Genomic DNA, 27,000 nt, shown 5'->3' on the forward strand with positions numbered 1-27,000 from the left:
CATTTCTTATCCCCAACATTGGCCAATGATCTATTGGCTTGGAAAAGCTGGTTGTTCTAAAATTTCCGGACCCTTTCAGACCTTTCAACCCTGCCTTGAGATGCATGACTCCAGCCTGTGAACCTGTTTAGTGAGACCTCTGCAATGCCATTCAGCAAACAGGAGCTACCATCAAAAGTGTAGTGTATGCAGTAGATATTTAGCCCACAGTTGTTAAAGTGTTAATCGCTCAGTTGTATTTCACTCTTTGCAATCCCATGGACTATACAGCCCACCAGGCTCCTCTGTCCATGGAATTCTCCAGGCAAAAATACTGGAGTGGGTTGTCATTCCCTTCTCCATGGTGTCTTCCCGGCCCAGGGGTCAAAATCTGGGTCTCCTACATTGCAGGCAGATTCTTCACCATCTGAACCCACCAAGGAAGCCCAAGTCCATGGTTGGTAATATCACAAATCACTAAACAAGGTCTCCATATGAGAGCAGCCAGGGAGCCAGAAGCATGAACAATGAGAATGCTAGAGTTGTAAGGAAACTTTGATACCACTTAATATAACCTCTGATTTTTTAAGAAAGCAAACTCAAGCTCTGTGAGATGAGGTTGCTCAGTTACCCAAGTAATTGAATACTATATGGGGACTGAAACTCAGGCATCTGACATATCTACCTGTCATGAAGATATTCTGTAAATGACCTTAAAATGTTAAACTGTTCATTAACAATTAAAGTGTTACAATGATTTCAATGATTTTTGAATGCCTCAGAGTTTGAATTCAGGTAGAGTGCATATTGTTTTATGATACTTGAAACATGTATTTTAAAACTTTGCAGTAAAAATAATATCTCTTTATTGAAAACATACTGGAAAACATAGATGAAAAAACCCAGTATTTGCTGATACTTCATAAACAGTCTACATATGTTGTGGTAGTATGTTTAGCTATTCTATGCATTTGATTTCTTATATAATTTCCAAAATATTCTAGAGGACAGCAATACTTTAAATGAAATCAGCTGGAGTTTTAAAAAACATCTTGAGAAAGTCACAGCCTTCTTTTGTCCTCTTGTATTCTGAAGGGCTCTGATTGGTTAATATTCATATTTGCTCAGGTCTAATCAAAAGATTCAAAGATATTGTTAGATAGAATTTAATTAATCCCCAAACCTCAGAATTTACTTTTTACTCCGTCCATCATTTTGTTTCTCCTTAGTCATAGGAGGTAACTTTCTGTGAAGCAGACCATCTGTGAGACAGGGTAAGTGTGGGTTAAAATGGTCTGTTGTGGTTCTGTCTCGATCATGTGGTTCTTCCTTGACAAAAGAGGCTACTCTTCCACTGGGAGAATGTTCTGTTGTGCTGGGCCCTGTGTCTATTTCCAAACGATCACATTTAGTTCAGGAACACTGAACATGTCCCAGACACAGAGAGGTTACTCTTCTGCTTAGGACTAGGGAGTAGTGCAGGTTGCCGCTGCTGCTGCTAGTCACTTCAGTCATGTCTGACTCTGTGTGAACCCATAGATGGCAGCCCACCAGGCTCCTCTGTCCCTGGGATTCTCCAGGCAAGAACACTGGAGTGCGTTGCCATTTCCTTCTTCAATGCATGAAAGTGAAAAGTAAAAGTGAAGTTGCTCAGTCGTGTCCGACTCTTTGTGACCCCATGGACTGTGCCTACCAGGCTCCTCCATCCATGGGATTTCCCAGGCAAGAGTACTGGAGTGGGATGACATTGCCTTCTCTGATGGTGCAGGTAAACACTTTCTATTTATTTTTAATACATCTAGCACCTGTTGTCTGTTTGACACTGTGTGAACCCTGGACATCTCCACTGACATAGGTAATCTCATATATATTAATAACTAGTCTGAATTTAACCTCCGTTCTTTTAAGGTAATTACTGAGCATAGTGTTACGTTCATGAAGGGAAAACTGTGGAAGTAAGCCTTAACCTAACTGATGTTTTCTTAATAATACTGTTCAGTTCAGTTCAGTCACTCAGTCCTGTCTGACTCTTTGTGACCCCATGAATCGCAGCACACCAGGCCTCCCTGTCCATCACCAACTCCTGGAGTTTACTCATGTCCATCGAGTCGGTGATGCCATCTAGCCATCTCATCCTCTGTCGTCCCCTCCTCCTCCTGCCCCCAATCCCTTCCAGCATCAGGGTCTTTTCCAATGAGTCAACTTTTCGCATGAGGTGGCCAAAGTATTGGAGTTTCGGCTTCAGCATCAGTCCTTCCAATGAACACCCAGGACTGATGTCCTTTAGGATGGACTGGTTGGATCTCCTAGGAGTCCAAGGGACTCTCAAGAGTCTTCTCCAACACCACAGTTCAAAAGCATCAATTCTTTGGCGCTCAGCTTTCTTCACAGTCCAACTCTTACATCCATACATGACCACTGGAAAAACCATAGCCTTGACCAGACGGACCTTTGTTGGCAAAGTAATGTCTCTGCTTTTTAATACACTATTAGGTAGTTAGAATAAGAAAAGGAGTCCAGAATGGTGGTGGCTAAAAGAAAAGGAAGGGAAAAGCCAGAACAAAGGAAGATCCGAGGACGGGAGTGACAACCTCAGGTGGAACAAACAGCATTCCTGGCTAGCCCAATTTACATAGGGCAGGCCCAGGGGGAGGAAAAAACATACAAAAAGAGGAGCCAAAGGGCCAGGGGGTCTCTCTCTCTCTCTCCCCCGCGCACGGTATCCTCTCTCTTCTCTTTGCGTCTTTTGGGTCGGCATGCCCTCACACCTTGAGGATGTATTTTTCTTTATTTTCTAAATAAAACTGATCTGCCCAAGAACTATAACACGGACTGTCCCAGAGCTGTGACACGCCAAGGGCTTTAATGTCCATCGCTTCAAATCTTTGTTGTGATGAGGCAGAAACAAGGAGACTACACTCCCCTGACATCTGTGGTGCTGGGACTTGGGTTTAACCTGGCTCAAACAACCTCAGCGTTGCAAGGAGGCGGTCAGGCACAGCAGGAGCCCAACTCCGGCGGTAGAAGCGGACCGCGAAGAAAACTCAGCACAAGGGAAGTGACAAGAGGCCCATCGTGCTGGAAACCAAGACAGCGAAAAACGAACTCAGCAGAAAACTCACGGGTCTCAGTCTCAGATTCCAGAAGACCTCCAGTTAAGGTAGGAAGTCGTCTCTCCTATGGCTAGAGGGACATATGCCTAACAAAATCTTAACTCCTTTACAATCTCTCGTTTCTTGTTTCTTCGAGCCCCCCCACAAACAGGCGAGCAGTAGTGGGCATAACTGAGTGACTCTCTAGAGACTACTCCTCGATATCTCCCAAAGGCACTATCTGCTGAGCCCCAGTACCTGTTACCCAAGCGGGTGGGGGTTCTTCTGTTCCTTAATCTTTGTGCCAAGAATCAGGCCAATGACAACTGTGAGCACAGGTCACATATTTAGCAGAATTTCTGGCTTCAGGACCTAATGAAGCTCAGGCTCTGATGTCTCATTGCAAAAATTCAGTGAGGGACAGTGATAGGTGAGAGGTAGATTTGTTAGGATTCCAGAGAAGCACTCTCTGCAGGGTGTGGGCCCTTGCAGAGGGCAAATGTTTCTGCCATGGAATGTGGTCTGGTTAGGTTTTGCAGGAGGGGTGAACTCGTATGCTAATGAGTGGGAGGATCATCCCAACCCTCCTCCGTCTTTTGACAGTGCCTTGGAGCTGTCCTATTACCTCTGGGTTTGTCATTTGGCTTACAGACTGGGGATTAAGGTTTACTTGAATTTGACTTGTCATCTTGGACCCAACTGATTTTAATTGGTTTATGCTATGCCCCTTCACTATGTCATTTTGTGCTATGCCCCTTCACTATGTCATTTTTTCAAAGGTTGTGCCCTGCCCCCTTCCCTCCTGTTTCATGCTCTTTTTTTGACCCCGCCCCGGCCCACAATGTTGCCCCTACACTCTTCTGGAGGGACAATCAGAAAATAGCTGGCCCTTGGGAGGGAAATACGGTATAATATCCAGTCCCTTTAGATATTCAGGCCTTCATCTTCCATGTTTCCTACAACAGGTGCAACATCAGCGTCTCTCAGTGAACCTGCTAGGATGCGCGACAGGCACAGAATGCCTGCTGGAAGTCCATCTGTTGGCATCCCTTCAAAGGCAATTGGGCTTCCAGGGATAATGTTTGCCACTTTGGGGAGTTAGCCCTGCAGGTCGTTTGGGCCCAAACCCTTACCACCCTTCTCCTAAAGTTACAAACATATCCGCAGATCAAATCTCCACTCCACTTTTATGGAACATCTGGTTTGTTGCCTCTTAACAAATTTGTTCTTAAGCCAATTACTAACTCCTACAATCAGGACCCTGCCCCCTGTAGGCAACATTGCTCCACCCAGTCTATTATTAAAACACTCTTAATGCCCCTAACAGGGCCAGATAACTCACTCCTTTGTCATTACTTCTGTTATTACCTAAAGTGGGTCGATGACAATGAAATATTTACTATTGGAGACACCCTAACCTGTTCTTATGGAGGACTAGGAGAAGAAATCAGTGACTTACAATCCCTTAGAGCAGTAAGAGGATAAGGCTTATGACTGTTTCATTGTTTCCCAGTCTCAGGGCACATGCTTGGATTACTTTACATCAGAGTGTCTAACCCATCTGCGGTGAACAAACTGGCAATGAGTTAAAATTACAACCTTTTGATCCTACCCAGCACTGGTCACGCTAGAGACCTTGGGGATACTCAACTCCAGTCCGGGGGTCCCAGGAGGTCAACCTGCCTTGACCTCCTAGGGATCTGGTCCTCAAAAGGTTGTCATGCCTCAACCTGCTTGGGGATCCGCTGGTCCAGGGGTCCCAGGAGGTCGTCACACTTCCATCTGCCCAGGGACACAATTCTCGGGAGGCCGACCTGCCTTGACCTGCCCAGGGATTCAATCTCCAGGAGACTGTCATGTCTTAGCCTGCCTGGGGATCTGCACCCTGACCCGGGGATGCCTGGCTCTCAGGTTACAACAGTACTGGGTAGGATAAGCCTCAGAAAGACTCACCCCTAAGGAGGTCAACCCATGAAAATAGAAAGAAGTCCCACAGCCTTATGGGACTGTGCCCACTCTCAGCAATAACTCAGGAGCCCAATGAGAACCCATTGCCTTTCTAGAAAGGCTAAAAGAGACCCTCCAAAAGTTTACCAACCTGGACTTAGACTCCTATGAGGGACAGGTGATTTTAAAGGACAAATTCCTGTCCCAATGTGCATCAGATATCAGAATAAAGTTACAGCAGCTACAGCAGCAGGACCCTGCTGCCTCTTTAGATGAGATGGTCCAGACAGCCACCAAGACCTTTTATAACAGAACAGCAGAAGGAGGCCAAGGCCCAGGAGAGGGAGACAAGGAAAGAGAGAAGGCATGCCCAGATGGTGTTCTCCCTCCAGGGAAGTCCTATAGCAACCCTGAGCCCTTGAAGGACAAAGCACGGGGCAAATGTATCATCTGTAGACAGGCGAGGCCTGTTTCAGTCTCCCACTGTTCGTGTCCGACTCTTTGCGACCCCATGAACTGCAGCACGCCAGGCCTCCCTGTCCATCACCAACTCCCAGAGTAAAGGACACCAGAAAGGGAGCACTGAAGTGGCACGAGGGAACCAAACAGCTGATCAGGCAGCTAAGAGAGCAGCATTACAGAACAATGACCCAGTCGGGGTTGCCACCTTAGTTCCACAGACTAATTTGCCAGAACTCCTTCATATACTGAAGGTGAGACTCTTAAAGCTAAGAGTGGGGGCTTTCAAAATCATATGGGGTGGCTCCAAAAGGAGGGGCTCCTTTTTATGCCTGGGAACCTCAAATGGAAGTTGGTTAACTCCTTACATGCCACCAGTCATTTAGGGGAAAAGGCCCTCCAAAGATTACTAGGAAGGTCCTTCAGAGGAACAGGCCTCCAAACAACAATAAGGTAAGTGGTCTCCTCTTGTCCCGCTTGCCAATTAAACAACCCCCAAGGAGCTCAAAGACCCCAGTTGGCCCAGCCTGTCCAGCAACGTGGGGCCTACCCAGGAGAGGACTGGTTGATGGACTTCACCCAAATGCCAGTTTCTCAAGGGTATAAATACCTATTAGTCATGATAGATACATTCACAGGATGGATTGAAGGCTTTCCCACCCAGACTGAGAAGGCTCAGGAGGTGGTAAAAAAATTGCTCCATGAAATCATTCCGAGATTTGATCTGCCCAGGTCATTACAAAGTAACAATGGGACATCATTTACTTCTAAGGTCACCCAAGGGGTCTCTAAAGCATTGGGCATTACTTATTATCTCCATTGAGCCTGGAGGCCTCAGTCTTCAGGAAAAGTAGAAAGAACTAACCAATTCTTAAAGTCAAAGATAAAAAAGATAACCCAGAAGACCTCCGTGGGATGGAAGGAGACTTTACCAATAGCTCGCCTCTGCACCTGTAATTGCCCCTAAGGAACAGGTTGGTCTTAGTCTTTATGAGATGCTGTATGGGAGACCTCCATGTTAGAAGTGGACATGGAACAACAGACTGGTTCCAAATAGGAAAAGGAGTACTTCAAGGCTGTATATTGTCACCTTGCTTATTTAACTTATATGCAGAGTACATCATGAGAAACGCTGGGCTGGAGGAAGCACAAGCTGGAATCAAGATTGCCGGGAGAAATATCAATAACTTCAGATATGCAGATGACACCACCCTTATGGCAGAAAGTGAAGAAGAACTAAAGAGCCTCTTGATGAAAGTGAAAGAGAACAGTGAAAAAGTTGGCTTAAAACTCAACATTCAGAAAACTAAGATCATGGCATCTGATCCCATCATTTCATGGGAAATAGATGGGGAAACAGTGGAAACAGTGGCTAACTTTATTTTTGTGGGCTCCAAAATCACTGCAGATGGTGATTGCAGCCATGAAATTAAAAGATGCTTGCTCCTTGGAAGGAAAGTTATGACCAACCTAGACAGCATATTAAAAAGCAGAAATTTACTTTGTCAACAAAGGTCCATCTAGTCAAGGCTGTGGTTTTTCCAGTAGTCATGTATGGATGTGAGAGTTGGACTATAAAGAAAACTGAGCACTGAAGAACTGATGCTTTTGAACTGTGGTGTTGGAGAAGACTCTTAAGAGTCCCTTGAACTGCAAGGAGATCCAACCAGTCCATCCTAGAGATCAGTCCTGGGTGTTCATTGGAAGGACTGATGTTGAAGCTGAAATTCCAATACTTTGGCCACCTGATGCAAAGAGCTGACCCATTTGAAAAGACCCTAATGCTGGGAAAGATTGAGGATGGGAGAAGGCAATGATAGAGGATGAGATGGTTGGATGGCATCACCGACTTAATGGACATGAGTTTGAGTAGACTCTGGGCGTTGGTGAGGGAGGACTGGCGTGCTGCAGTTCATGCGATTGCAAAGAGTCGGACATGACTTAGCGACTGAACTGAACTGATGGGAGACCTCTTCCTAGATGCAGAGGCTCAGACCCTCCAGTCTTATACCATGGCCACTGGGCAATTCCAACAGGATATACGTTTGTGGGGTGTGAACCAGGACCCAAAAGATTCTAAAGAATCACCACTATATGCTCCAGGGACTCAAGTCATAATTGAAGTCTGGAAAGATGGGTTCCCAAAGTCTCAACTCCAGTCCACATGGAAGGGCCCCCACCCTGTAATATTTTCTACCCCCACAGCAGTCAAGCTACCAGGACATGACTCCCGGATTCACCACTCAAGAGTCAAGCCGTGGAAGAAAACAGGAGAGGACATTCAGTACACCTGCCAGCCCCTGGGGGATCTCAGATACCTATTCAGAACTACAAATGAGTGTCATTCTAATAAACATCCTGAAATTCTAGTTTCTGGGGATAAGATTTCTCAGGACAGCTCTAAAGAGACAACATAGCTTGGCAGGGGGTTGTACTCCAAAACAGACAGAAGATAGACCTTCTGATCCCTAAACAAGGAGGGATTTGAGCCATTCTGGTGATGGCAATTTGGAGTTGGCTAATGCCCCTACTAGTCCTTGTTATGCCATGTTGATGCTGCTTATGATTGTTCCATGTATTATCAATTATCTAACCTGTTTTGTCTCTGTCCAGGTCAATAAGCTACAACATGTAGTGCCAGTTCAATAAGGATATATAAAACTATAGCCTACCATGTAAAATACCACTCACCCTTAGATGGACACCGCTATAAGGACTCTGAGGCCTGAGACTAGCAAGAGGGGGAGGCCCAATACCCGTCGCCATCCCAGTTCAGCAGGAAGTAGCCAGAAAGACCTCAACAGCCCTATTCCCAAAGAATTAGGCCTCCCATCTCTTGAGGGGGGGATGTTAGGTAGTTAGAATAGGAAAAAGGAGTCCAGAATGGTGGTGGCTAAAAGACAAGGAAGTGAAAAGCCGGCGAAAATAGAACAGAGAGGACTGGAATCAGGATCTCAGGTGGAACAAACAGCATTCCTGGATAGCCCAATTTATAGGGCAGGCCCAGGGGGAGGAAAAAAATATATAAAAAGAGGAGTCAAAGGGCCATGGGTCTCTCTCTCTGTCTCTTCTCTTTGCTTTTGGGTAGGCATACCCTCATGCCTCGAGGATGCATTTTCCTTTCTTTTCTAAATAAAACTGATCTGTTGAAGAAGTAAAACACGAACTGTCCAAGAGTTGTGATGTGCCAAGGGCTTTAAAATCCATTGCTTCAAATCTTTGTTGTGATGAGACAGAACTGAGGAGATTACACTCCCCTGACAATACCTTGCCTTTCATGGTACTTCATATTTTTCAAAGTACTTTCATACATACGTATATATTGTTGCTGTTGTTCAGCTGCTCAGTTCTGTCTGACTCTTTGCTACCCCGTGGACTGCCACACACCAGGCTTCCCTGTCCTTCACTATCTCCCAGAATTTGTTCAAACTCATGTTGAACACATATATTACTTAATCATGAACACTGGGCAGGGGATGTGGGAAGCAGAATTCTAAGAAGGCTTCCAAAATCTCTGCCGGTATGTATATATTCCCCGAAAATTCCCCCGACCTTGAATATGGGTAGGATTTGTGAATATGATGGGATTACAGTTAAAAATTCCCATGATTACCGTTAGACTGTCTTAGCACACTTGAGAGAGTCTTCTGCTGGCCGTGAAGAAGCAAATAGCTGGGAAAGGCCACATGAGCAGGCCACATGATAAGGGTGACATTTGGGGCTTAGAGTGATCCCCCGTAGACAGCTAATGAGAAAATAGCAATCCCATTCTTCAGTTGCAAGGAAACGACAGCCAACAACCTGAAAAGATTGAAAGTGATTCTTCTTCCAGAGTATCCAGGTGAAAACATCACCTGACACCTTGACCTTCAGACTTCTGAGACACTGAACAACCTCTGGGCTACAGAATATGTGCGATAATAAATGGGTGTTGTTTTAAGCCACTTGTTGTTTAGTCGCTGTCATGTCCTACAGTTTTGTGACCCGTGGACTGAAGCCTGCCAGGCTCCTCTATTCATGGAATTTTCCAAGCAAGAACACTGGAGTGGGTTACCATTTCCTTTTGCAGGGGATCTTCCTGACCCAGGGATCCAACCACAGTGTCCTGCATTGGCAGGCAGATTCTTTACCCCTGAGCCACCAGGGAAGCCCTATGAAGCAATAGAAAGCTAATAAAAGCAAAAGCAGATAGTACCATTACCATTTCACCAAAAAGGAGACTGGCTCAGAAAGATGAACTGACTTGCTTAATTTTATTCTGAAATTTAGTGACAGGACTGAGATTAGTACTTCAGATCCTTATTTATACTTGAATATCCTTCCCATAGTAATACACTGCTCCACACTAAAGGGTTTTACTGTAAGCTTTTTATTTTTAACCTCTGCCCACCAACAAGGTAGAAATTGAAAGCATAATATATTGTCTTCTTTCATATAGCTCAATACAGAGTAAAGCACTGACTTTTATTAATGTTCACATAAGTTCTGTAGTACGATGAAAACAATCAAAATCATGTAAATATCAAGTTGATAATATTTTTAAAAGAAATCTTGACTCGAATGTCAGTCCTCATCACTAAACAAACAATATTCCGAATAGTTAAGATCAGGAAATGTGATTGGTAATTCTACCCACTTTTTGTATTGTTTCTTTGGTGAATTATTTTGGAAAACCACTACAAAATTCTTTATTTTGAGACAAGGCAAATCTAAGCCTTTGTGCACCATCATTGTTCCCCAAGCCTGGAAAACAAAAGAGAGAGGGAGAGGAAAGATTTAATTGCACATTCAATTAAGAATTCCTTTTGGTCAAAGTAAAATTAAGCCCACAGCAATTTACTTACTTGGCCACATTTATTGCAGATTATCTCACCATTTGTTTGATACTCAGCACACATTGTTCGTAGTGCTTTGTTTCCTCTCACAAAGTACAGTTTCCTAAAATTATCAAGGAGTCAGAATCATCCCTGAGAATTCACATAGGACCAGTACACAGCCCATGGTACACACTACTGGGCTTGCCAGTCATCCACATGCATGCACCATTCTGTACTTCATCCCTTGGCCAAATCACTGGGCACACACCTCTCAGGGTATGTTGCTTTTTATGGCTTCTTTCAGGCCTGTTGATTATTTTAACGACGTAAGTTGCTCAAGAAGTTGAAAACAAATATGAGCATTCACAAACCGATCTGGTTTGGATGAAAATGGCTTTGGGTCTCAAACTTCTCCTTTCCTGCCCTTGTGTATATATTTGAAAAATGGACACTTGAAATAAGATTCATAATTTGGGGACTAAGAAGGGGAAGTTCTGAAAAAATAATGAATCTCATGTGTACTATTTTGTTAGACCATTTACAATACAAACTGCTTCATCCCTTATAAAGAAACAAAAATAAGGTTTCTCTTGAACTTACTTGAACTCTGGTGTCATATTGACATGGTGCATCTTCTCAATTACGTAGATATCTTCTCCAGAGCAGGCTGGCACACTACAGTTTTTACACAGAAAATTTATTAATGATGGCTTGTTCTTGAACTGCTTTGCAATACTTCTCTTGGTTTTCATTTTCTTTTCCATTATACTTTGCATCTGTAATTCCAAAATCTGCAAAACAATATTCAATGTGATTTTTTTTTCATAGTTTCAATGAAGTAAATTGCCTGGAATTCAGAGATCTTAGATAGTTATGAAAATATACACTTGACTTAAAGTATAAGAATAAAAGTGATGAGGTGAGGCCCCCAAAGAGTTTAGTATAGAATCTTCTCCTACAATCATGGAAATGTGGAATCCTTAAGTGTTCAAAACATACCCCATTCCATTTTTTAAAATGTTCTACTGTGAGAAAATGTTTGGCAATATTTAATAAAGACAAAGCAAACAAAGAGACAAAAACAAAGAAACCCCTTCTAATCCACATCTCCATAGGTTTTCATTTTATCTCATAAAATAAGTCTACTCTTTCTTCCATATGAAGTCTTTTTAAAGAACTAAACATTCTTACTTCATCACCCTTAGTCGTTTCTTATCCATGAGAAGCCTCCAGTTTCTTTCACTTCTCTTCATATATTGTAACTTCCAGACTCTTCACTATTTTATCTCCTCTATATATTTGTGACAGAAAATACTAGTTTCCCACCCAGGATCCATTCTTCATAGTAACAGAGCTATAATTTTATTCTGAGTGGAAATATACCACCAAATAAGTTCATTTACAAGTCAGTGGCCTTTAAGACATAAGTCTATAAGATGTTGAATGAAATTTCCAGGAAGGATCATTCAGTATTAGGTAGCTGGTATGGGCACTGTTGCTTTTTCCATCTTTCTCCTCCTTCCTTCTTAGAGTGAACATGTAGCAGTTGAAATTGTAAAAGCTTCGACCTTGAGAATGGAAGCCAAATAGTAAAAAGGCAGAGAAGAGAGGAATCTTGGCATCCTGATGACATCATGGAGCTATTGTGTATGTCTAGATTGCCCACAGTCTTCATATGAGAGAATAAAATCTTTAAATTTTTATATTCCCAATTCTGTGGCTAATGGAGAAACTTATTCATAACAGAAATAATATAGTTTATGAAAGATATAAAACTTGAGATAGAGACTGGCCAGTTCTCATACCTATACAACTTCACAGTAGGCAATTCTAGTTTTTAAATCATTTACCTCCAAACTAAACCTCTCAAAGGTGACAAATTGATATTAAGTTGTGGAGGAAGCCATTGTTTTCCCTAAAATCAAAGGAAAGTTTTCAGGAAAAGTAACCCATCAGTGCTGATGAACAAAACTGAATAGCCCAGTTCTCTGGCTCTCCCCTCTGTTTTAGACCTTGACTCGAGGCAGCCATAGTTAGCACCGAAAAGAGAACAAACCTTGTAAGTGAACCTGTGGGCTATCATAGGATTTAATCAGATAAGTATGAAGACAAATTTCCTATGGAAATTATAACAATATAATGAAGTATTCTGTTCTTTAAAACTTTAATTAGGCTGTTCTTGCAGGATATTTACAGTTCAGTGAGCTGGTGAAAAGATGATTTGGCATAGGAACAGATACATATGGGCAATTAAGAAATAACTATGAATGCAACAGAAAAAAAAGCAAACAAAACCAAGGTCAGTGTTTGGATATGTAACCAGGACACCAGAAACCAAAAGAATAACTCTAAGCTAGTAAAGGATATGAAACAATTAGAAGGGCCAGAAAAGAAAAGAAATCATAGCAAATATATGGGAGGCACAGCTATAATCAGTCTGTGTGCATGCTCAGTCGTGCCCAACTCTTTGCAATCTCATGGACTGCAGTGCTACACTAGTCTCCTCCATGGAACTCTGCAGGCGAGAACACTAGAGTGGGATGCCGTTTCCTCCTCTAATAATAATCAGTCTAATTCCAACTAAAATGTAACGTGGCAAATGTGGTTGGGTCAAGGCCAGGGACAATGTTTAGTATCTTCAACTTACTCCTAGAAGTCTGATTTGATTGAAGAAGCTTGGGGTTATGTATAAACTGAGTATATAACATAGAAAATAGACCTCCCCTTATCTGTCAACTCAAACTGTTCATTAGTGGTTGCCCCAGTGTTATGTTGAGAAGGGTTCTTAAATCAGTAGAAAGAAGTGTTTTGACCTGGTGGGAATGTGTGATGGGGCTTTGAACAGAGTAGTGGTGACACGTACCCCATGTCATTGTCATCCCTTCTCTGGGTTTGTCTACCTGGAGCAGTTTTAAGAGAGTAAAGTAGGTCTCTTAGCCAAAGGAGACCTAAAAAAGATAGCTCATGGCCCCCAAAGGGACTGTGTCTTTTCTAGAGACTATCTGGCAAAGTGCAACTCACAAACTCCAGAGATGGTTCTAGAGCTTATACAAAACACTGGTCTTGAAACATTAATCTTTGAAAAACATCCCACGTGATTTATTCATTTAGTACTTTAAATGTAAAGTGCTAACTTTCCAGTGGTATTACATGGCTACAAATGTTTGATTTGACACCACAAAATGTTTGGTTTGCCTTATATTTAAAGGGGTTTTAAAATATAAATTCGTGTAGAAACCTGGCCAGGAAACCTTGGAGTTGGTTATAGCAATGCACACCAATTTGAAAGCATCCCTTCCGTGAAACTCTATTTAGGGTAGAGCCAATTCCAATGTTAAGAAACTAACATTCACACCCATATGCAAGGGTGTGAATTTTCTTCTAAATGGATTGTTTGCTATTATAGTAGTTACAGTCTTTAATTCAGTGGTATGGGGGATTTCCTGAAATATTGTAGAAATACATTCTTCCTTTGCTGCATTCCTCTCACAACTCAAATGATTCTATGTTAGTAAACTGAAATGCAGTAAGATGGTATATGATTTATTTTCTTAACATTCGGGGCTAGCCTCACTGTCTCTCCCCCTTAGAGGCCTTTCCCAAACACCTAACCTAAAGTGCCCAACTAGATGTCTGTTTCACATTGTCTTGATCTAATGCTTCAGCTCTCCTCTCCATTCATGTATAACTTGCCTTATTTCTCTTTATTGTTTCTCCTCCTCAAATCTCACCATGTACTCATTCAAATATAAGTTTCATGCAGGGGGGATCTACCTGCATTGCTTGCGGCTACATTCACTATTTTTATAATGTTGCCTAACATGATTAGGCACTTCACAAATATTTCTAAAATGAAAAAAATGCCTGTACAGATTAGATGGGACCAAAATGACCAGGTTGAATTGAACAAGTGAGTTGCACTAGTCTTTCTGGATCAGAGAAAATCTAAATTTATATTAACAAACTTTATAGAACGGCTCCCTGATGATTTCTGCCCACCACGGATCTTGAGCCTTTATATGTGAATCTGGTCTCAGAACAGTCCTTCAAACTGGAATTTATAATTCAGCACAATTTCTGTCTAGATGTTTAACCACAAAGAGATATCATGGCAACCACAGGCAGCCATTTAAAAGTGAAAACTAAATTCAGAGTTGGCCCAAAACAATACCTTATGAGCATACTCCTCTGGTTTCATATTTTGAACACGGTCTATAGCTTTATACATCATTTTCTCTCGGAAATCATTAACTGTCTCACGTTCCACAACCCCTGAGCCGCTTTGGGCAACCAGGACATAGGTGCTCTCATCAGCTCTGGCTCGACCACGGGCCTGAGAACAGAAAGAAATCAAGTCAATGAAGTCAATGAAGGGCTGTGCTTTGCTGCAAATGCTCCTGTTTTTGTTCTGGAATGATATTCACTGCTCAGTATCCCACCATCAAAAGATACCTCTATTCTCTGTAAAGTCAGTTATTATCCATTTTCTTAATAAGTTGGCTATTTGAAACTCAAAATGCACTTCAATGAAAAACAATGTTTAGGATGATGATGGTTAGGGTCCCACGTGCATGTGTGCTATGTCGCTGCAGTCATGTCTGAGTTTTTGTGACCCCTTGAACTGTAGCCTGCCAGGCTCCTCTGTCCATGGGATCCTCCAGGCAAGAATACTAGAGAGGGTTGCCATGCCCTTCTTCAAGGGATCTTCCTAATCCAGGAATCGAACCCATGTCTCTTATATCTCTTACATTGGCAGGTGAGTTCTTTACCACTGAGCCACCATGGAAGCCCACACGGGCCCTCAAAAGCCTCAATGACATAAGGCCATCCTGTCCTGCCCTTCTTTTCCCCAAGTACCCCTCTCAAACCCTGCAAACCATCATCAGTGACTTGGGCTGGGGGAGCCCCATTGGGGGGACAGATGGGGAGAAGGGCCTCTCTGACTTTGACACCAGAGCTGAGGCGAGCGCCATTCTGTTTCTGGCATCTGCCTTCAATGTTCCAAGAAAACACACTCAGTGTGCTGGTCCGCTCTGCTGTGCTTAGTCGTTCAGTCGTGTCCGACTCTTTGTGACCCCATGGACTGTAGCCCTCCAGTCTCCTCTGTCCATAGGGGTTCTCCAGGCAAGAATATTGGAGTGGGTTGCCATGCCCTCCTCCAGGGGATCTTCCTAACCAAGGGATTGAACCCAGGTCTCCTGCATTGCAGGTAGATTCTTTACCCAGCTGAGCTACCAGGGAAGCCCAATACATTTCTTTACTTTTGTATAAAGAGTTAATACTAAGGCACATTTTGAGTAACAAAAAATGTTATGGCCTTGGCCAGGAACCTCACCATCAACGCTATCATCCTCATGAAAAATTCATTCTGAGTAGTGAGATATTGAATAACACATCAACTCCTGAAATTCAAGTATTTCTTAATTTGGAGGCTTTCTGATTATCTGGTTGATTTCTCTTTTTGTAGGAAAACAAGATATATTTTTTAAACTATGTGTGCTGTTCTACTAGAAGAAACCAAAACACACACAAAAAGGGCTTCCCCTGTGGCTCAGCTGGTAAAGAATTCTCCTGGAATGTGGGAGACCTGGGTTCGATCCCTGAATTGGAAGATCCCTGAAGAAGGGAAAGACTGCCCACTCCAGTATTCTGGCCTGGAGAATTCCATGGACTGTTTAGTCCATGGGGTCGCAAAGAGTCAGACACAAGTGAGTCACTTTCCATTACATGTGTGCTGTTTTACTAAAAGAAAACAAAACAAGAACACAAAATAAGAAATTAACATATTTGAGGTATCTGAATGTACCTGGACCATGGCTATTTCGTTAGTGACGAGACCATAGCGGATAACGATGTTACATTCTTTAATATCCAGACCTTCTTCTGCCACTGTGGTAGCGATAAGCAGATTTATTTTTCCCGTGCGAAATTTACTAATGACTTCTTTTTGTTCATTCTGTAGAAACATTTTAGTAAATTAAATGTTGTAATGCTAAACACATTAAAATCTTCTAATTAGGAAAAGAAATACTAAATTGCAACTGGTCAGTGTAAATGAAAGGATTAGATCATACACGGATTTGCTGCCATCTGTTTTTGGCATTGAACAAAGACATGATGGTGAGGCAACATTTGATTTCCAATCTGGGATTACCGCACAATAACAAAAATATTTCCATCCTCCAGTCTGGAGGTGGGAAGGCCATTATGTGTGCCAAGGAAACAAACTGATGGGTGACTTAGGAGGAAGAAAGGAGGAGATGCTTTCAGTTGAGAAGAGGATACAGCAATGAGAAACTAAAATAGGCTTTGCTTTTTACTACATTAACTTCAGAATCTTTAACAGTCAGAGAATAAGATGCAATGACACTTTTAAAGACAGTCAAACTTTGAGTCAGAGAGAAAATATACACTGTATTTTGCATTTGGTCACTTTAAGAGTCATTCAAGCAAAGAAACATGAAGCATTCCTGGCAGAAACTGAAAGCATTGGTTGCCTCCAGGGAGAGGAGCTGGGAGACTGAAGGACACTGGTGTGCCCTGTACCTTATTAATTTTTAAAGAGGTAAATATATTATCTGTTCAAAAGGATGACATCAATGAAAATGAAAGAATAGATTATTAAAAACATAATTAAACAGTTATATTTAAATTTTAAAAAATCTGAATTTTGAAAGTTAACATAGGTAAAGGAATCAAATATTCACTTTGGCGCTTGCATAGGAGGAACTGGTGAGCATAATCCTAGCTTGATGTAGCCAGTGGAGTTTTATTTTCATAACTATTCTTATCAAAGCTGTTGATCCAATGGCCTTTGGTGTATATTTACCCTATCTTTTGCCTCCATACATTAAACAAAAATACACCTGTCAGACAGATTGTATGTTCTCCTATTCCCATCCAATTCTTTTCAGAGGCAGGATGACATATGTCTTTCTTTTTGACTTCTAACTGCTGGAGAATCCTGCAGAAAGATCCCTCTCCAGTCTCCTCTGATCATTTCTCCTTCTTGCACTCATGCCCACTATTGATACAAACTTGACAGATCCTTGGATTTTAGCAGATGTTTGTGCCTTCATTCAAAGGAGTAACTTTAATAGTGAGAATTTCAGACTCAGTGTCAGACCCTCACATCATATTACATAGATGCCTAACTCCTCTTCCAATGAGTAAGTTCAAGTCAGTCTACAGGTGAGGATGTGGGGAGTGAGGAAGGGGGTGTGTTCTATATTTTGGCATTCAGCCACCTTGTCAAAACTGGATAAGCAAAAAGTAGCTTGAATGGATACTTGCCATTTGCAACCCATCTCTTTTCAAAGAGGAGCCAAGGCTACATAAAATCAAAGTTTTAACACTAAAGCTAATAGAATAAAAACTAAAAAATGGGACCAAAATTGAAAAAGTATAGGTGTATCGCTTGTAGGAATTAAAACAGTAGCTGAGAGAATGAACTTCAGTTTTGCTATAAGCTTCCTGGCAGCTAGGGCAAACAGGAAAACATATCAAGTAAAGCAGTTCTCATCATGAACTGCTTACCTAAAGAAAACAGTGCTTTCTTTGGCATAAACTTTAGAGGCAACTCTAATATAAGTAGAGAGTATACCAAGTGTTTTGGTGCACAATTTGAAGAACAAATTCTTTTCAACAAATGTTAAAACAAATTCAGTTTGTTCCAATGGAAATAATGATGATGACCATAATGGAACTAAAGTGTCCCTTTGTCCAGAAAAACTCAGGACCAATAGGGCTTCAGAAGACATTTGACACTAACAAGCCATTTCTGTTTCACCCATATTTATAATCTCTATAAGTGTCTTTTTTTCTTTCTTCCAAGTGTTTTTTACTGTGCACATAAGTAGTATAATAGATTAAAAGCAAAGCAAAACAAAACTCGAAAAGAAAATCTCTCATAGTCCCAAATCTCTATCATATGTCTTAATGTCTTATGTCTTAATGAAATGTCTTAATTTTTCCAAGTTCCCTTAAAGATCTCATCCTATGCAAACATACTTTACATAGTTCTAATTATAATGCACATATTTTTGTGGAAATTTGATTTTTCCATTTGATATTATATTGTGACTGTTTTCCCATTTTGTTACTAAGTTTAAGTGTTAAGCATTTTTGCAAAAGAAACCCAATATAGAAAGTTCCTCCAAGAACATGGAGAAAGTGATTCCTAGAACAAAGCTTAGCCTATCAAATGCCACAGATTGATAGCTATTAAACTCACATTGTGGGTTGGTGAGAAGATTGATGAAAAAAGACTACAAGTGAAGAGAAATGACAGCATAAGGAAAAAAATCCAAAAGGATGTTTTCACCTGGGTCATGGGCTTGAACTCACTGCTGTGTCCAGCGCCAATAAGATGGTGGGCTTTGACTCCTACTTCTGAAAATTTTTCGTTTTCAATAATCCACTGGGAAAGGGCATATGCACTCTGCCGTGTTTTTGTGAAAATTATTCCTCGCGCTGATCCTTCAGTCCTTGAATATTGTTCCATTATGGTGTTTCTCAATTTGATGAGCTTTTCATTTTCATGTTCTGGGTTTTGGGCTAGCTTTTTCAACTTTTTCTTATTTCCTTTAAGAAATAATTCATTTATTTCCTTTTTTAACTCAAGTATACTCGATTTACAATGTTCTGTCAGTTTCAGATATACAGCAGAGTATACAGTAATATATATGCATTTAAAAATATTCTTTTACAATATGGTTTATTCCAAAATATTGAATACAGTTCCCTGGGCTATACAGTAGGACCTTGCTGTTTATCTGTTTTATGTATATTGATTGTAGTTTGTATCTGCTAATCCCAAACTCCTAATTTATCCCTCTCCCTCTGCCTTTCCCCTTTGGTAACCATGTTTCCTATCTATGTCTGTGAGTCTGTTTCTGTTTTATAAATAAGTTTGTATCATATTTGATTTTCCACATATAAGTGATATCAGATAATTATTTGTCTTTCTCTGAATGACTTACTTCATTTAGTATGATAATCTCCAGGTTCACCCATGTAGCTACAAATGGCATTATTTCATTCTTCTTTTATAGCTGCGCAGTATCTTTCATTGTGTGTGGACAGGTATAGCTACAGATATAGATGATATAGATATAGATATAGATGCATAGCATCTTTATTATCCATTCATCTATTGATGTACTAGGTGGCATCCATGTCTTGGCTATTGTGACTAGTGCTGCTATGAACATTTGGATGCATGCATCTTTCCAAATTAGAGTGCTCTCTGGATATATGCCCAGAAATAGGGTTGCTGGATCATATAGTAACTCTGTTTTTAGTTTTTTAAGGAGCCTCCATACTGTTCTCAACAGTGGTTCCACAAATTTACATTTCCATCAGCAGTGCAGCAGGGCTCACTTTTCTCCACACTCTTTCTAGCACTTGCTATTTGTAGATGGCCATTCTGACTGTGTGAGGTGACATCTTATTACAGTTTTGATTTGCAAGAAATAATTAGCTTAAATTCATAAAATATGTGAGCAACTAACTGGAACACTTCATATAATGAAGTACTAAGAAGTTCAACTACAGTTAATCTTGTGCCATATCCAATAATCAGGCTAGTTTTTAAAATAAATTTGTTGTGGTCAACTTAATAATAAAACCAGATGACCAAATGATAAACTAAGATAATACAGCTCATCGCTAGTTGATCCTGTCAATTAGAAATATCTCCAATATGAATGGAGTTTCTTCTTTCAAAATGAGATTTTAAGAGAACTTTTTGGAGAATTCTTAAGAAGCAGTGGGTTCATGCCAAAGAGATAAACACATGAGTCCATGCAAAAATGTTACACTGATTCTTACCCAAAAATAGAGATATGAGAAAGTCATCTGTCTCGTGCAGCTTCAAAGGTGTTTTTCCATCACCCACATCTTCATCATCACCATCGTCATCACTCTCATCTCCTAGGAGGACCGCAAACTTCTTCTCTTTCTCATCATTGTAGAAAGTTTCAAGGTGATTATATGCATCAATCATACGGATTGTATCATTAATTTGTAGGGCCTCATTGTACTTCCTCAGATGTTCTGCACAAACACGATCTTTGCGATTTCCTTCTTTTGCAGCTATGAAAAATATGTTATGTACAATGAAATAATGATAGAATACTCCCCCAAGCTGCTGTGGACTTGAATATGTTAATATGTTTATGATACTGACTTGAAAATAGGCTTCACTTTGGTTTTGAAATGAGCAAATTAAGGCTCAAAATGTGCCATGAGCAGAAAAAGGGGGCAAGTTTTCTGACTCCTAGACTTGCTACTTCTATTTTGCATCAGCAAAAAAAAAAAAAAAAGAAAGAAAGAAAACACTTGATTCATGCTGACTCTGAGGAATGGCATGAAAAACACATTAGTTAAGTTTGCATGTGGAAACAGAGATGCTAATATTTATCTTACTACTTTAAATATTTAATAAGTGAAAGACTCTGGAGATTAACAGAAAATGGATGAATTGGTGCCTCTTTCCTTAGATAAGGAGTCAGGACATTTTATCCTTGTCCTACTTGAACACAGAAATTCCATTTGCTATTATATTTGCTTTCAGTTTGCTTGGGAACATGTGACCTGGAATCTTGGTATAAACATGAGATAAAGCAAATGCTATGTTAAAACCCAAATTACCTTTTTTTTCCATTTGAATGAGCCATTGTTCATAGGGTTGAGTTCCAAAATCTGACATTGGACTAATTTGGCAAAAAATTTGAATCTTTGTCATAATTTCTAGCAGTTTATCTTTAAATGGATCCTAAAAATAAATGATACACTTATTCTTACATGTTCATATTGTTGAATTAATAACATTATCATTATTAAAATAATTTATATGCTATAACAAATTTGATTCAGACTCATTGTCTAGACAAAGTAACAGGTTAATCTGATCACCTCTTTATACATTAATTTTTTTTTTTATCAGCTTCTATTTTACCTCCACCCTCAAGCCACATCACACCAACACCAGGTATCCATGCTGGAATTTCCCATTTAAAACTTAAAAAATAAAATTAATGAATGTTATACACCTTGAATGCTAATAGCTATTTTAAAAATACATATTAAAGTAATATCCCAAATATTTAAAAAGTTTGAACTTAGTTTAAAAAAACATTCCTTAGTGAAGAACTGGTTTCAGTATTATTTGTACCAAAATAAAATTTTAAAAGGTAGAGTTTTGAGAAAAGCCAGACATACAAGAATATATACTATGGGGATTTCATTTTTCATTTTTGGCCACACTGCTTAGCATGTGGGATCTCAGTTCCCCGACCAGGGATCAAATGCATGCTTCCTGCACTGGAAGGATGGAGTCTTAACCACTGGACTGCAAGGGAAGTCCTTTGATCTAGATTTTGGTTATACAAGTGTTTTCAGTTTATGAAGATTCAGCAATCTGCACACTTATGAACTTGAACCTTTCTGTATGTGTGTTATATTAACACTTCAATAAAAAGTATGTGAAGTGAAAGTCACTCAGTCATGTCCATCTCTTTTTGACCCCATGGACTATACAGTCCATGGAATTCTCTAGGCCAGAAAACTGGGGTGGGTAGCCATTCCCCTCTCCAGGGAATCTTCCCAATCCAGGGAGCGAACCCAGGTCTCTGGCACTGCAGGTAGATTCTTTACCAGCTGAGCCACCAGGGAAACCTAATAAAAAGTATACCCAAAGTTAATTAAGTTGGAGGAATCTGGAGGAGGGCATGGCAACCCACTCCAGTATTCTTGCCTGGAGAATTCCATGGACAGAGGAGCCTGGCAGGCTACAGTCCATGGGGTCGAAAAGAGTCAGACACGACTGAATGACTAGGCACAGCATAAGTTAATTAAGTTAAAAGATAAGGTAGCAAATTCTTTGAGGATACTGAGGATTAATTTTAATGATTATGATTAGAAACATGCATTTAAACTTATTAAGTAAAACTGAATGAAAAAAGTGAAGAAAAATCAAGTACACTCAAATGTGCTAGTTCAGGGGGAACAGACAGTTCTATTTTTCAAAATTTTCAGAAAAGAATGACCTATGGAGATTGGTTGCTAACATTAGTTTGGTGCCTATATTTCAAACACAATATTATCTATTATGTATATTTCATAACTCAACATCCTTATGAGGTAGATTTGCAAAGACTGTACTTACTATTAAGGACACACAGCTAAAATTTATGGTGCTTTTTACATTTTACAAAAGAAAGTACTGACATAATGTTCTAGTCACAATCTTCAAACTGACTCAGGTTGATTTGTATAAGATATTCATCACAAAAACACTGTTAAAGTAAATATTTCACTTCTTTACCGTTAAGTATTTTCCTAAGAAACTAAATATATCTATTAGGTGGGATACCTGTTATCATTGCCAACTGAAATCTGGTAGTCAAAAATGGCTCTGTTCAATGTTGGGAAAATCAATTCAGAAAAGTAAAACAAATAAAAGAAACTATGGTAATCCATCTAGTTTAGCTTTACAACCTTCCCCACCCTTACCCTTTCTCTCCCACCACAACTGATACTTAGTAAACAAAGTACTAAGCTACTCTTTGTACAAACTAGAAAATGAAAAGATTAAGTATTCACCACAGTGCTTTGCTGCCTAATATCAATAAAAAAGAATAAAACTAATTTTTCTACAAAAATTTAAAATAATATTATTCAGAGTGTCAGTGTAATATAATCTTTGCATCTTTCAGGTGAATATGGTATCATCAATCAAATAAACATAAAAATTTAAGCACATACTTTTTTGGTGTCATCTGCAATTACAAACTTTTTGCATGGCTCCTTTATTTGCTCTTTAAGTAGATTAATATTCTGTTTCACAGTTTTAATGGTAACTGCATCAAGATTGGCACATATCTGAAAAAGAGACACTTCAATATTCAAATACTATTCCTTTTCAATTGATTCAATGTAGAACTTTTTCTTGTGTGAGAAATATGTAGCATGATTTGCTAAATGCAGCATTTTAGTATTGCTTCACTGTGGGTCCAACCAGTAACATTCATCCTGATAGAGTAAAAAAAAAACTTCTAAAACAAGTTGGTAGAAAATTCCAGAAAAAGTATTTATTTTTATTTCTTAAATTCCATTTTTCCAGATGGAAAAAGTAACATGGAGAGAGTACAGAAAATTGCAGAGATGAGAAGAGAATGTTTATAAGCTAACCGTATTACACAAGGCATTTATGGGTCATCTTGACATCCATGGATCATATTACCACTTTCTTCTACACATAAAAGAGGATAGGACAAAGATAGGAGCAGACAAAGCCCATGTACCTGGATTTGGATTGGAGTTAGTCCTTAATTCTAGTAATAAATAATATGTTGGAAAAAATAATTGTGCTTTTGTCTACTCTACATGATTTTTACCAACTTCAACTTAAAAATAAGGGACTTAAAATGTAAATACAATGCCTTTATGTCAACATCTTATGTGAATTACTCTGAATTCTTTCAGTGCTTGAGATCAACAATAGTACTATATGTGTTGTTACCATTTTGGGGCAGTGGACAAGAAATATGTTTTTAATTAAAGATTCTCATGTCTCCATTTCCCTCATTTCTCTCATATCTCCATTAATTTGAATTACCTGGAACCTGAGTATCACACAGAACAACAACAAAAAGGCACAGAAGAAACTATGCAATTTTGAAATGCATAGAGTGTGTATGAAAATTAGAAACCTTCATAGTTCATGCATACTCCTACGAATAGATCATTGAGTTTGAAAATTAGGGATAGATATTTAAAGGCAGGTATTTAATTTGTCCCAATTTTTCACTGTTTGCTCTCCATAATTTTTTTGATATTGTTCTGTGCCCCAGTAATTTATTAAGGTACTTATGGCTTTGTATAAGAGTGAGTCTATTCACTTCAAAGCATATAGATTTCTTTTAACTGATGAGCATGGAATATACCATCCTTCATGCATTCCACAGCACTTGGACTTAATCTTAACCAAGAAGCACTGGCATTTGCTATAACTTTGGTTTTTTGATTCATGCATAAAATTAATGACTTACTTTTAAAATGTGTTCTTCTGCTTTGGCTTGCTTTTTGGCTCCTCCAACACCTGGTGAGGCTGTTAGCCCCACTATCTGAGGTAAGGGAATCACTGGTTTGTTTTCTTTCTTAAGTTTATTGTTTTTCAACTTCTGTTTCACATAACGCCTCATGATGTTGTTATAGACTGCTTCTTTGTTGGTGTGATGGCATTCATCAATAATGATGAGAGAAAAGTCTTGAAAGGAAATTAAAATGGTTTATTTGTCCATATTGGCAAGACATAGTGAAAAAGTACCTTTAAGTTAGTAAACTTAGCAGCCAAGTATCTCTCACTGTTTAAAGGGAAATGTAAGTATCCTAGTCACCTGTATATACAGATGTTTGTGCATATTAATCATGAAACTATCCCTGTTATCATCCCCATTTAATAGGTGAGTTTTGGAAAATTTATAGATCTAAAAAGTGTTATGGGATGGATCAAATCCTGACTTATTCCCCAAAACTCTCAGAATTACATTTTTGTTCTTTAATAAAATATTTAAAGTTGGTGAATTTTATCTTCATTCTATTAAATGAAAAAGATTATTTAAAAAGGAATAATTTTACTTTATTTCAACATGGCATTTAATTATTATGATTTTATATACTTCCTTCCCCACCTTGCTCCTACCTTTTCTTCCCATCCTCCACAAAATAGAAAGGACTGTATTTATTCTACAGAGAAGAGGGCATATCTAACAGGATCCACTAAAACTTAAAAAGAACTTGTTGGTACTTAGAAATACTGAGTAATTTGGAAGAAGTCCAGTAACTGTTTGATTTAATAATGATATACTGATGCAGAATAAAGTGATATAATTAAAAACTTCTCCCACTTTCTGTTTACTTCCCCAAGGAAGAAGGTTTTTAATGAAAACTTAAGCAATGGAAGACAATCTAAATCAAAATTATGGAGTGGGAGATTGGGGTTAGCAGATGTAAGCTTTTACATATAGAATGGATAAACAACAAGGTTGTAGAAGAGAATTATATTCAATATCCTATGATAAACAATGGAAATGAATATTAAAAAATAATGTATATATGTATAAATGAATCATTTTGAAACACAGGAGAAATCAACACAACATTGTAAATCAACTACACTTCAATTAAAAATTGATAAAACATAAAAATAATAAATATTTAAATGTTTAATCAACCTTTAAAAACTTATTTAGCTAATACAGTCCCTGTTACTACTATCAATATTCATACTATTTTACAAAAATAAACATTTCAACCAACCTGACAACTCTACACCATCATCTTCACCTTCTTCTGAGTTTAAAAGGGAGTTTTCAAGGATTTGAGCTGTACTGATAATAACATCATGAGACTTGACAACTTCTGGAAATGTTATTTTCAATTGGGTATCACCACTTAATCTAGTAACATGATACCATTTCTTCAAAAATGGTTCAAACTCTTTGCGGAAGAGCTGTTCAACTAACGGTACCTTTAAAAATGCCAAAGTTAAAAAGAAAGAGAAAGCATTGTCAAACGAAACGAGTATTGACCAAAGGCCTACTATGTATGCCAAGCATCATCAGAAATGTTTGCATTATAAGTTAATTAGATGTAACTGCCTATCCATCATTTCATTCATTCACACATTTGTAAGCATTTAGTCAATGTCTTTCATTAGGTGTAGACATTGTGTCTGAAACACAAAGATGTTTAAGGTATAGCTGACAGCTCTCAGGAACTCTTTCTAGCTGAGCACATGGACCAAGACTCAAGAAAACAAAATAAATGATCACAACACAATGTGACAATTCTTCCATGGAAACAAGGAATGTGACAGCAAAATGGAAGAAGCAACCTCCATTTTGGAAGGGTGAAGAAAAAAATTTAATCTTGTCAACTGTGGGTTAGTGAAGAGATAAATTGAAATTAAGCCTGAATAAGAAACAAAATTTGAATTTTTAAAACAAAGTCAAGCTATAAAGGGCTATGAACACCAAGAGTATTTTAAATTCAATATAACAGTTCACAGGACCCTTATGGGCTATAGAGTTGTCTGGGGATCAAGCCAGAGGCAACCTGCCTAAGGAATTGGAGGATGCAGAAAACCAAAGGTAAGAAGGTAAGATATTGCCTAGGAGAACAGGTGGAGGTGAAGGGATGGACTGCTAGATCAGCTTTGGTGACTGAAAAAGAACAAAATAGCAAATTTCTTAAAAAGAATAAAAATTTAGTTACTAATGATTCAACAGTCCTACTCCTGGGCATATATCCAGAAAAGAGGAAAACCCTAATTTGAAAAGATACATGAATCTCAGTGTTCATAGCAGCACAATTTACAATAGACAAGACATGGAAGCAGCCTAAAAGTCCATCAACATCTGAATGCATAAAAAAGATGTTTTATATATATATGTGTCTGTGTGTGCATATATATATATATATATAAAATATTACTCAGTCACAAAAAGAAAGCAATAATGCCACATGAAACAACATGGATGGACATAGAGATTATCTTACTAAGTGAACTAAGTCAAAAAGAAAAAGAAAAATATCATATGATATAACTTATACATGTAATCTCTCCTTGGAAGAAAAACTATGACAAAGCTTGACAGCATATTAAAAATCAGAGACATCACTTTCCTGAGAGAGGTCTG

At 39.1% G+C, this 27,000-nt stretch overlaps 1 protein-coding gene across 1 annotated transcript in view; it reads right to left on the reverse strand.

Moving 5' to 3' along the window:
* Nucleotides 1-9,830: 9,830 nt before the first annotated feature.
* Nucleotides 9,831-27,000, reverse strand: part of IFIH1 (interferon induced with helicase C domain 1) — a 55,211-nt gene continuing 38,041 nt past the window's right edge. Inside the window, exons 6-16 of the mRNA XM_065931652.1 lie at nucleotides 25,619-25,829; nucleotides 24,349-24,566; nucleotides 23,063-23,179; nucleotides 20,948-21,071; nucleotides 20,126-20,389; nucleotides 18,618-18,877; nucleotides 16,101-16,250; nucleotides 14,466-14,627; nucleotides 10,895-11,085; nucleotides 10,322-10,415; nucleotides 9,831-10,220 (exon numbers count right to left, since the gene is read on the reverse strand). Of these exons, the coding sequence (XP_065787724.1) occupies nucleotides 10,041-10,220; nucleotides 10,322-10,415; nucleotides 10,895-11,085; nucleotides 14,466-14,627; nucleotides 16,101-16,250; nucleotides 18,618-18,877; nucleotides 20,126-20,389; nucleotides 20,948-21,071; nucleotides 23,063-23,179; nucleotides 24,349-24,566; nucleotides 25,619-25,829 (1,971 nt within the window). The 3' untranslated portion in view covers nucleotides 9,831-10,040. The remainder of the gene's footprint in view (nucleotides 10,221-10,321; nucleotides 10,416-10,894; nucleotides 11,086-14,465; nucleotides 14,628-16,100; nucleotides 16,251-18,617; nucleotides 18,878-20,125; nucleotides 20,390-20,947; nucleotides 21,072-23,062; nucleotides 23,180-24,348; nucleotides 24,567-25,618; nucleotides 25,830-27,000) is intronic.

The sequence above is a fragment of the Muntiacus reevesi genome, chromosome 3 (assembly GCF_963930625.1).
Source record: "Muntiacus reevesi chromosome 3, mMunRee1.1, whole genome shotgun sequence".
In the NCBI taxonomy this organism is placed as follows: domain Eukaryota; kingdom Metazoa; phylum Chordata; class Mammalia; order Artiodactyla; family Cervidae; genus Muntiacus; species Muntiacus reevesi.